The sequence below is a fragment of the Eleutherodactylus coqui genome, chromosome 8 (assembly GCF_035609145.1).
Source record: "Eleutherodactylus coqui strain aEleCoq1 chromosome 8, aEleCoq1.hap1, whole genome shotgun sequence".
Lineage (NCBI taxonomy): Eukaryota > Metazoa > Chordata > Amphibia > Anura > Eleutherodactylidae > Eleutherodactylus > Eleutherodactylus coqui.
In genome coordinates this window covers 177,002,780-177,014,925 of record NC_089844.1, presented here as the reverse complement: position 1 = coordinate 177,014,925, position 12,146 = coordinate 177,002,780, and the positions used below count along the sequence as shown (strand labels likewise).

General features: G+C 46.9%; 1 protein-coding gene across 1 annotated transcript; it reads right to left on the bottom strand.

Annotated features, from left to right (window-relative positions):
• Positions 1 to 360: 360 nt before the first annotated feature.
• Positions 361 to 9,155, bottom strand: LOC136577235 (uncharacterized). The gene is made up of 4 exons (XM_066577043.1): positions 8,799 to 9,155; positions 6,943 to 7,069; positions 5,730 to 5,797; positions 361 to 2,685 (listed from the first exon to the last, which is right to left on the bottom strand). Exons 1-4 carry the CDS (start codon positions 9,121 to 9,123, stop codon positions 2,300 to 2,302), a joined length of 906 nt encoding a protein of 301 aa, XP_066433140.1. The 5' UTR covers positions 9,124 to 9,155; the 3' UTR covers positions 361 to 2,299.
• Between the last annotated feature and the right edge of the window lie 2,991 nt (positions 9,156 to 12,146).

The following is a 12,146-nucleotide window of genomic DNA, read 5'->3' as shown; positions in this document are numbered from 1 at the left end:
GACCTAAAATAGGAATTTAAAGCATTTACTCACCCGCAGCGGACCGCGAAGCTCTCCTCTTCCTCACGGCCGCATCTCCCTTGCTTCAGCTCGGCGGATGTGCCCGGCGCATGCGCGCGGCACGTCGGCGACGTGTCGGCGACGTGCCGCCGGCGTCAGGAATTCATCCGCCGGCCGAAAATGAAGATCCGGCCGTGAGGAAGAGCAGAGCGTCCCCGCCCGCTACGGATAGGTAAATGCTTTTAAATTGCTATTTTCGGCGCTCATGTCCGCGGGGCAGGAGGGACCCGCTGCAGATTCTCCATTGAGAATCTGCAGCGGATCTGATTTTCCCCGTGGACATGAGGCCTAAGGGCTCAGTCAGACGGGCATTTTTTCTGCGCATGTTTTTTGTGCTTGCAATTCGCATCTATATAAAACCAATGTTTTTCAATGGTAGCGGTCACATGTCTGATCTTTCCATGCGCATAAAACTTGCACCTACAAAACATAGGACATATGGGTGTCAATGGACGCGGTCACGCAATTTTCTTTTACCCACGAAGTGTGTTTTTGTTTTTTTTTACGCGCAAATTAATGCATGTAAAAAAATGCCCCTCCGACTGAGCCCTAAGGGCTTCATCACAAAATCGTGCTTTTTTGTGATGTGAGAGTGAGCGAGTGAAAACGCATGATTATGAAGCCAATGATTTTCAATGGTTTCATTCTCATTTGCGATGTTTTCACTCCTGCGATGCTGAGTAGAAAAAAAATCGTTGCGATATCGCCCATTGTTTTCCATATACTTTCAATGTACTTTCCAGCGATTGAACAATCACATCTTCAAGTTCCCTTGAGGGACTAACAAATAGTGTCAAAAAACGTTTCTGTCACTCCGTGAATTATGGAAACAGGGTAGTGCACTGTGCTGTTTCCGTAGCTCCCATTCACTTCAATGATAGCTACAGAAACCACTCTGGGCTGAAGCGCTCAGCTGCTTCTGTTAGCCACAGCCGGGTGGCCAGCACCTATAGCAGTGGATTCCCATCAAGCTAAGATGAAAATACCAATTTTAGTGGTAATTCAAACAACAATCATTAGATTGTATTTATGTGGGATGGAGCCGAGCTGGAGGTTGGGGAGCCCAAAACTATATAAAAGTAATAACTCAGAAAACCCCTTTAACTTCTCCTCTTTGTTGTTTGGATCAAATCATCCAACTGTTTTTTCATCCACTTCCACCAAACTGTCTTTATTATAGAGATGAGCGAACCTACTCGTTTCGAGTAATTACTCGATCGAGCACCGCGATTTTCGAGTACTTCAGTACTCGGGTGCAAAGTTTAAACGTTGAAATAAACAAACAGAATCGACTGTTCACGATTTTCATTCAGAAAATACCCAGTACGTGGACTACTTTATTACATCAGGGAGATCCGCTACAGAGGATGGAACAGTGGCGTCACGAGTGACAATTAGACTACAGGTAACCTCCGGTTATTATCCCCTTGATCTCCCCCAGCAGCAGCTTGGTCGATTCCTGAGCTACCCTAGGGGAGGAGATGGTAGAGCCACGTGACAAGGCCTTTCTCCACCCGTTGCTTCCTCGGCTGTGGGCCCGCTCCTCAGACGCTGCAATAGCAGTGTGCAAGTTGGTGCCAACTTACTCAATAGCTCAAGAAAAGCAGGATTCCTCGCCACCCGTAAGCCTCAGAACCTACAAGGTTCTGAAATCTGATGAAGCAGGTCGAGCTGCTGGACACTGTGCAAACAGGGAGAAGAGATATGAAAGCATCCAGCAGAACATCCTCATTAGGACTTCAATAATATGAGTTTTATGGAATTTGCTATGTTGTTTGAGCCTTGTTAAGTAGGGCAAGCTGAAGAAAACACAAATGAAGATGCATGTGAGCAAGAGCAGTCAACAAGAAGGCACATCATAACACTTGCAGAATTGAGAAAATCACAAGCAAAGCAACTGCAGTGATACTTGCTTCAAACTTTGCTGCACAATCGATCCAGAAGGCTTCAACTACAGACTACTGCTGCACTATATAGACATACAGAACCTGTAAAAGACAGCAGCGGGTGAGAGATCATATTACATGTCATCATCACATTATATTGTATTATATATAGATATCATTTGATAAGTCATCAGAGTGCATACAGTTTACATCATTAACAGTTGACATGAGTAAAGATAATTTTCTGCAGACACAGAACAGTACAGAACAGTGCAGAACAGGAGTAACATTTTGATAAAGAAGTGACTTCTCCTGGTGCATCCTTCATTTATACATGATGCCATAAGAGAATTTTACTTCCAAAATGGCCAAAACCAGAATTTTTTATTTCGTTCCTCTCTTCTCCTCTCTTCCTCTCTTCTCCTCTCTTCTTCTCGTCTCCATTGTTCCTCTTTCTTCTCCTGGTCAGCCTTGTGTATGTACTCCAGCAGGAACTTCTTCCGTTGCACCCAGTCTCTTCGGGGGTTTCTTTCCTGTCCCAGACGGAATGTGACATCTTCTAAGGCCTTGTGAATAATCATCAGGATATCTTTGGTTCTCCCGTGAGTCTTGATATAGTCTTCATTGGTGTAGTTCTCTATGGCTATAATAACTTCGGCTCCCATCAGCTTGAACTGTTTATCAATCTCAATGAAGTCTCCACTTTTCTTTTTGGTGATGACAATGATGGGGTAGAGTCCTGGAGAGACACAAAGATGTGAGCCGATGTGTGATATGATACAAGCTCACTAATTCATACCTAAGGGCTCCCACTCACTGGCGATATTTTCTTTTTTGCGCTGCAAGAGCACGAGAGAAATCTTGCATCGCAGCGCAAGAAAGAGGCCGGTATAGAACTGGCGTATCGCAAATGGTTTCAATGGGGCTAGCGACAGCAGCGCTAGTGCCATTGAAAGCAATAGAATAGAATGCCGCGGACTTCTGCCACAGCTGTCACAGCTGTGGCTGGAGTTTCGTTCATCCCCGTGGGGACCGCGGGGATGAAGGAATCCTCTGCCACAGCTGGCATTCTATTCTATTGCTTTTGAAATCAATGGTTTCAGCAAGCCCTGCGTAATGATTATCGGGGAAGGGTATTCATGAATGAATAGCTAAGAGCTATGTGCGATTGGCTGAGCGCTCAGCCAATAGCTAAGCAGTAGCTGCTATTGGCTGAGCCCTCAGCCAATCTGCACAGCCCTTTCAAGAGGCGGGGATTTTTAAATCCCCGACTGCTGAAAGAGCTCAGTAGCAGTGCCGGGGAGCCAGCAGGAGAACGCGGCTGAGAGCAGGAGAGGTGAGTATAATTTTTTTAAAAAAATTTTCACACTTATTGATGATTATTGGGGAAGGGCTTATATTTCAAGCCCTTCCCCGATAATCATTCCACGGGGCTTGCCAAAGCAGTGCTTTCAATGGGATCGGCATCTGTGCTGATCCAATTGAAAGCAATGGAATAGAATGCCGGGGACTTCTGCCACAGCTGTGACAGCTGTGACAGCTGTGGCAGAGGATTCCTTCATCCCCGCGGTCCCTGCGGGGATGAAGGAAACTCCTGCCACAGCTGTGACAGCTGTGGCAGAAGTCCCCGGCATTCTCCATGTCTTTTCAATGGGGCTAGCGCTGCTGCCGCTGGCCCCATTGAAAGGACTGGCAATATGTCGGCGTGATGCCGGTATCCCCGGCGTCGTGCCGATTTTTTTCTCGCACTGCGATGCGAGACTTTAACTTTAGAATCGCATCGCAGTGGAGAAAATATTGCCAGTGGGTGGGAGCCCTAACAGATATTCACAGAGAGCAGAATAGGGGTATAACTAAAAGCTCAGGGGCCCGAGTGCAAAGGTTCAGCTCGGGCCCCCAGTACCAGTACCTAAATTGTGCTGCATACAGCTGCAAAACGAATTTCCATACATGATCTGCCCCTTAGTGTATTCTTTCAAACATGACTCATTTCCTGCACTACATGAAAATTTGTTTGTAGCCCCTTAGGCCACTCACACACACCGCATTTTACCTGTATTAGCACAATGTTCTGAGCACCGTGCTAACTGCGGTACAATCCTTCCATTGATTTTAATGGGGTTATGCAGACCTGATCTCGAACGTGGTGTTTTGTAACGCCACGGTTTTTAAGAGAAGCCTGTTTTATTTTTGTGTTTTTTAATGCATCTACTCATCCATCACAATGATGGGGTGCATTAAAAAGTGCTGTCAAACACTGTACCATGCCACGATTTCAAGCTGCGTTTTATGAACGCATGTGTGACAGTGGCCTTAGGGTGTATTCATGTTTTTTGTTGTAGTTTTGAACCACAATGAAGAAAAACCATATAAAAGCATAGGTTTTTAAGAGACTGCATACACTTTTAAAAACTGCATGTGTTTGTGATGTGTTTTTTAATTGTGCGTAAAGTGTGAAGTATATACAGGTCAATATTAGAGATGAGCGAGCGTACTCGGAAAAGCACTACTCGCTCGAGTAATTTGCTTTATCCGAGTATTGCTGTGCTCGTCCCTGAAGATTCGAGTGCCGCTGCGGCTGACAGGTGAGTCGCAGCGGGGAGCAGGGAAAAGCGGGCGGGAGAGAGGGAGAGAAAGATCTTACCTCTGTTCCTCCCCGCTCTCCCCTGCAGCTCCTCGCTCCGTGCCGGCACGCGAATCTTCAGACCCGAGCACAGCGATACTCGGATAAAGCAAATTACTCGAGCGAGTAGTGCTTTTCCGAGTACGCCCGCTCATCCCTAGTCAATATATAATTTATACCAGCCGTACGTATAGATTTATATACAAATAGATAGCTGACAGACATGAGATAGTTAGATAGATAGATAGATAGATAGATAGATAGATAGATGATACACAGATATGAGATAGATAGATAGATAGATAGATAGATGGATGGATGGATGGATAGATAGATAGATAGATACCCCGGGGCCCTGACCACTTCTCAGTGTGAGGAGAGCAGCAGGGCATGCAGATGTAGTCGCTGTACACTGCGTCAGCAAAAGCAGTAGGATGATGACATCATCATGTTGCTCCACTGCACTGTGTGCCGTGCATTTGCCTCCCTCCTCCTCTTCTTCTCTGCTTCAGCTTCCTCTCCGGTTGGTCACACTGTCGGCCGAGTAATGGGGAGGTTAGGCCAACAGTGTGACCAGCTGGTAATGCATTGAATGTGCCTTTGTATATGATGGAGGGTGGCCTCTGGGCCCCCTTGGCACAGGGGCCTAGTCGCCATTGTGACCCCTGACGGTATGCCTATGCTGCAGACACTTTAGCATAATGTCCAGCTCAGCCCATTAGTCACATTCAAACACAATACACAATATAATATTTCTATTTACACATATCATGTCTATGATTTTATTGTGAGCTGCTATAAGAAACACACTAATGAAAGTACCCAATAACTTAAGCCCTTAAGGACCAGACACTTTTTAGGGATTTTACCATGAGCCTTCCCACTAAGCCACACCTACCTGTCAAGTGAGATGTAATAAGTGTCTACAACATATAATAAATGTGGTGCAAGGCATGTATACCACTTTTTGGCACAAATAGAGCCAGAACTGTGGAACATTTATATGTGTTTTAGAAAGATTGTATAAGACATAAAACAGCGCTGAGTTTTTCATGTTGATGGTTGTGCGACGGTCCTAGCTGGTCAAAAGATGGCAGCCACAGAGCAAGAGGGAAGCAAGTCTGAGTGTCCGAGCCCACCATACACAGCACATGTATTACCTGTCATCCTTATACAGTTGTCCATAAATGTCTGCACTTCTTTCCTGTCAGGTAAGGAACATGTGGCACTGGAGAAATAAAAAATAGATGATGATGATGGTGAGCATGATGATGAAGGACACATAATATGATAATACTTTTCTTGTCCTCTTGGTTTCTAGTTAAATATTCAATGCTCTCCCTATAATAACACATTCCTGGGCGTTGAAGACCGATCATCATTCTGGTAGAAGTCATCATGCTGCTTCCAGCTGTCGGTCACTTCCAACATATGTTGTAGGTAGACGCAGAATTCACCTTCCTGATGATTTGTGTGTCTCTCAGCTTTTGCTCTCTCATCATGATCTCAGCATGGACCAGGACTGATTGCATCGTGTCTGTTTGAGTAATCACTTAATTTAGGTGATACTCAAGGGATATTGTAGTCTTATCAATCAAGTATGCCTAATTATTATTGATGCATCAGAGAAAAATACAATGAGAAACACTCAAGCGATGTTTCCAAGCTCTTCTGTTTCAATGCAAGAGTGTATTATATAGTGTTGCATCCCTCATAAAGCAAAAACAATTAAAAGTCTTCAGCATGTGTGATAATTCTCTCCAAAACAGTATAAAGGTTAATTATAACAAAGCTGCATGCTCAACGTCCGTGAGACCCTGTTCCACTACAATGTCTGTCATTTCCACATTTACTTCTTGCTATGCACACAGCAGAGATAGTATTCACACAACACAACTGCATAAAACATAATTCAATATTTTCACACGTCCATCTAACCCTTTAGATCTTAGCATTTTTTTCTGCTATTGAGACAACACTGGGCTAAGGGTAGTTTTATACAGGATGAATGTCGCTCATGTGCTTTTGCGCAGGAGCCATAGTTGATCAGTGGATGGAGGTGGAGCACATCTAACATCACCTCTGGCTGCCCGCTTCCTTTCACTGTGAACAGGCAGTTATTCAAAAATGAACAACTGCCTGTGCACTGAGCTAGAAGTCGCTCACAAGTCCCTTTGTTTCAGTGAGATGTAATGAGTGATTAGCAACCAACGAGCAATTTCTCGCTCAGTATCCTTTCAGACCCTGCATGTACATGGAACAACTGTCACATAAAATTGCTTGGTTGAGCAATTTTTCAACCAACAGTAGACCCTTGTAGAAGTACCCTAACTTCTGATTGGACAAACCTCATCATTACCCATCACCCCTCACCTGTATATTAAGATGGGGACAATGAAGTCGGAGTAGTTTGGGTTCAGCTCCGCATCTTCCAGTCTGTGCATCATAGCTGTATAGTCATCCATCCACTCCACCTCCTCACCAACAGGGATGAAGTTTCCTGGAAGAAGCCAGATATTCACACTGTGTATAAAGAAGCATTAGCCCATTAAAGGGGATGTCCAGACACATTGTGGGTTACTCACTAGTAGCCCCATGACCGTTGGTTTCACTGTTGTGGCCTCTGTAGCCAACTGCCTTGACAGTATTGTAATGAAGAACACAAGACATAACAAATGACATGACGTATAACAAACCAGGTGAGAACCGAACAACCAGCTAATAAATAAGAGCACTAAACAAATTCTGATGAAAGGTGAATGGTCATGGCTTCTTTATCTTCTATTGCTTTGTGGGGACATGGAAAGGGCCTTTACTTTATGGAGGCATGGAGGAGCTCTGTTGTTTTGTGGGGACATGGATGGGGCTCTTACTATGTGGAGGCATGGAGGAGCTCTGTTGTTTTGTGGGGACATGGAAAGTGTTCTGTTAGATTGTAGGGTTATGGAGTGGGCTCTATTACTTTGTGGGGGCACAGAGGTGGCTGTATTACTTTGTGGGGATTCATAGGGGCAATATCTCTTTTTGGGGGCCTATTACTTTGGGGGCTTTTTTACTTTGTGAACATGAAGGAGACTTTTTTACTTTGCTGCTGGTAATTACAGGCTACATTGCCATATGCGGGAATCTATAATTTCATCTGGTGAAGGTTACAAAGCAAGAAACAATTACTATGGAGCACAAATGAGCATTATTTCTTGTCATGGGCACTATGGGGGGAATTAATGTTTTGGGGCAGTAGTAGTGTTTGGTGGGCACTATTACTATGGAAAGGCACGTAAGGATTATTGGGCATCGAAGCAGGATGGGGAGAGGGTGCAGATACAAATAAAAAGGACCAAAAGAGTGGTGCTGGGCACAGAGAAGTGATGCCACTGAGTATACGTACTGTGCATGTGGTGGGAGGGGCACGTTGTGTGCACAGCTCAGGGCTTATGGTCTATGTAATCTACCACTGGCCTGAAGTTACAAAACAAGATTACTAAAATCTACAAAATCATAGCATAAAGACAGTATATAGCATCAGATAATGGGAAAAATATTCTGCTCCCCAGAGAATCACATTTGTGATGCCAAATGCATAAACAAAAGCCTTCCGGACTGGAATTTTTCATTCCACAAAATAGTTCATTTTGTGATTTTTGCAAGATTGTGTGCAACTTACTTTTTATAAAGAAAAACATTGAAGTAGCACATGAGCAACAGAAGTGATAATCAAAGTAGATAATCAACTAAAGATACCTTTACACAGGGCAACTAGCAGCAAAATAATCCCTCAAAACAGGAAATTCAAACAACAATCATTCCATGTGAACGCGGCCATCAACAGGGCGATCAGAGATAACTCACTCACTAGTCGTTTCATTTCAGCTTGGCTCACCTAAAAAAACAGTCGCTGGTTGATCAATAGTCATCTGCTATAAAGTCACAGTCATTCGTATTGAACAACTTGTGAATGATATTGCTCGGAGATCCCCTCTATGAACGATGTGTTAGCAAACAACTAATGAGCAAATCATCGCTCCATGTAAGAGCAAACTGTTGACTGTTGTTTTTTACGCCTCAACGACTTTTCTGAGCTGCTATCTGAATAATTGTAGTTCCATGTAAACCCACCGTATTGTGCAGATTGGTCATACAAGACAACATACAACGGGACATGACATGGGAATAGATGAACTATTAAAAGGTTCTACCCTACAAGTCTAATGATTAATACTCTCACTTACCCAACTGGGCATACATTTCCGCTCTCTGAAAGCTGTTCATGGCGTTATACCCTCTGTTGTCCACCATAGTGATGTTCTCAGTGAGGTCGTAGGCATTCCTTATTGTGGTCACGGCTCCACCATCTTCATTATCTCCAGCTTTAGCATATGGTGTAAGTGTTTCACCCTCTTCCAGCACGTACTTACAGGAGTTGATGAAGCAGGATTTCCCATGACCGGTGTAACCGAAGAGCTGCAGGAGAACCCGGGAGTATCCCTGATTACCACGAGGTCCATCATCCAGGCTGAAGCTGAGGATCTTCTGTCTGAGCTGGCTGGGCTCCATCTCTCATAGACTGTTCCTTCTTCTCGGTGTCTTGTTTCTGTGTAATCTACAGCCTTTGTTCCTGGTTTTATATCTCTGAATACTTTCACTTTCATTTCCAGCAGCAGATGAATTCCTGGAAGCTGAAATTTGGTTTCTAAGAAATAGCTTTGAACCTGGATCTCCAGGCTAAACTTATATTGTAGGATTGCCCTAGGAATACTCCAGGTTATATAAGCATAATTCTAATTGCCAAAGGCAAAAAATCCCCACAGGTAATATCCCCTAAAATGCAAAGGCTTTATTATTCAAAAATAGACAAGGACAACATCAAGAAATAATATAAAATAAAGGGAAAAATGCTGTCAGCAATATAGTGTGACCAACAGTCATCAATCAGTATCGTGTGTAATTAGGCATATACACACTTAAGCATGGACCTGGATGGACAACTTCCAGAAGCCTATGTAGAAAATAGTAGGTCAGCTCCACCAGAACGCTATTAAAAGTCTAACCTATAGCCACCCCAACATGGTCTGCCTTACAGCGTTATCAATGCTAAGCCTGGATTCACACAAGAGTATGCGTATTTTTACTGTACTTCTTGCTTGTGCAAATCGTGTGTGTGAAATCACCTGCAGCCACAGGCCGTACATTAAGATGGCTAATAAGCCTAATTAGTTTCATGTGTTCTATTTCCTTGTTCAAATGCCCTAGAGCAGTGGTGGCGAACCTATGGCACGCGTGCCAGAGGCGGCACGCAGAGCCCTCCCTACTGGCACGCGCCCCATCGGCCGCTCACCACTTGTGAATACCAGCAGGGGCCGCGGCTCCCCTGCCGGCATTCACAAACGGCACTGCTAGCCGCGCTGATCCCAGCACACAGTGACTTCAGTGTGCAGCTGGAATCCCTCTCCCCCTGCCCCAACGTCTCCTACTACTTGGTTTCGCCGGGAGGGGGAGGGGGGGGGGAGGCGTCCAGCAGCGTGTGTGTCAAAGTGTATGTCAGGAGCATGTTAACAATTTCTCCCCCACTTCTGCAGCAATCAGCAATTCCCAGCAACCTGATTAGTTGTTTGGGTTGGTTGATTCACCAAACAACCAATCAGGTTGCTGGGAATTACCTATTGAGGCAGAAGTGGGTAAGAAAATGTTAATATGCATGCCGGACCATGCTGACCAGAAGAGGAGCATCAGCTTTCAGGAGGAGGAGCTAAGTATGTGGGTCTCGGGAGGGGCACTGTGGGGTGTCACTACTGCACTGGGGGGCCACTGTGGGGTGTCACTACTGCACTGGGGGGTGTCACTACTGCACTGGGTGGCTGCTGCGGGGTGTCACTACTGCGCTGGGGGGTGTCACTACTGCACTGGGGGGGGGGGGGCGTCACTACTGCACTGGGGGAGCGTCACTACTGCACTGGAGGCCGCTGAAGGGTGTCCCTAATGCACTGGGGGCCGCTGGGGGGTGTCACTACTGCACTGGGTGGCCGCTGCGGGGTGTCACTACTGCACTGGGGGGTGTCACTACTGCACTGGGGGGGCGTCACTACTGCACTGGGGGGGGGGCGTCACTACTTCACTGGGGGGGCGTCACTACTGCACTGGGGGCCGCTGGGGGGTGTCCCTAACGCACTGGGGGCCGCTGGGGGGTGTCACTACTGCACTGGGTGGCCGCTGCGGGGTGTCACTACTGCGCTGGGGGGTGTCACTACTGCACTGGGGGGGGGGGGGGCGTCACTACTGCACTGGGGGGGGGGCGTCACTACTGCAATGGGGGCCGCTGGGGGTGTCCCTAATGCACTGGGGGCCGCTGGGGGGTGTCCCTAATGCACTGGCGGCCGCTGGGGGGTGTCACTACTGCACTGGAGGGGGCGTCACTACTGCACTACTGCACTGGGGGGTGTCACTACTGCACTGGGGGCCACTGGGGGGTGTCCCTAATGCACTGGGGGGTGCTGGGGGGTGTCCCTAATGCACTGCGGGCCGCTGGGGGGTCACTATTATTGCTGTGGGGTGGGGGACACTATTACTGCTGGGGCCGCTGTGGGGTGGGGGTCACTATTAGCGCTGGGGCTGCTGTGGGGGTCACTATTACCGCTGGGGCCGCTGTGATGTGGGGGGGTCACTATTATCGCTGGGGGGTGGGGGTCACTATTACCGCTGGGTGGGGGTCACTATTATCGCTGGGGGTGCGGGGGGGGGGGTGTCAGTATTACCACTGGGGCTGCTGTGTGGTGGGGGTCACTATTACCGCTGGGGCCGCTGTGGGGGTGGGGGTCACTATTACCGCTGGGGCCGCTGTGGGGTGGGGGTTACTATTACCACTGGGGCCGCTGTGGGGTGGGGGTCACTATTACCGCTAGGGCCGCTGTGGGGTGGGGGTCACTATTAACCCTGGGGCTTATGGGTGGGTGTCACCATTACCGCTGGGGCTGCTGTGTGGTGGGGGGTCACTATTATCACTGTGGGGGGTCAGTATTACCGCTGGGGTCGCTGTGATGTGGGGGTCACTATTACCGCTGGGGCTGCTGGGGGGGGGGGTGTCACTATTACCGCTGGGGTATGTTTACATGTGGCGGAAATGGGCAGGGCTGTTTCAAAATAGACAGGGTGCAGACCTTGACTGCTTTTTGGATGCAGAAATGCTGTAGAATTTTTCACAGAAATTTCCGCTGAGGACGTTCTGCAGCATTTCTGCATCCAAAAAGCAGTCAGAATCTGCACCCAGTCTGCTTTGAAGCAGCCCTGTCCTTTTTAGAACGACGGGGGTACAATGATACATTGTGACAAGCCCCGCCTCTTGATGTGTTGGCACTTTGCGATAAATAAGTGGGTTTTGGGTTGCGGTTTGGGCACTCGGTCTCTAAAAGGTTCGCCATCACTGCCCTAGAGGATAGAACATGCTGTATATTATTCTGTGTGACGTAGTTGTGCGGGCAAAATACGCCCTTGTGAATAGAAATCATTGGGTTTCATTTTCAGCGTATTGCACACATTTTTCATATGCAAATACGGTCGTGTGAATCTGGCATAAATCTAACATA

Coding starts and splice junctions, on each gene's coding strand:
- LOC136577235 (XM_066577043.1), bottom strand. CDS start 9,123: ATGGAGCCCAGCCAGCTCAGACAGAAGATCCTCAGCTTCAGCCTGGAT. Junction 7,070..8,798: donor GGAAATGTATGCCCAGTTGG/GTAAGTGAGAGT, acceptor GGCTTCTTCCAG/GAAACTTCATCCCTGTTGGT. Junction 2,686..5,729: donor CAACTGTATAAGGATGACAG/GTAATACATGTG, acceptor GTGTCTCTCCAG/GACTCTACCCCATCATTGTC.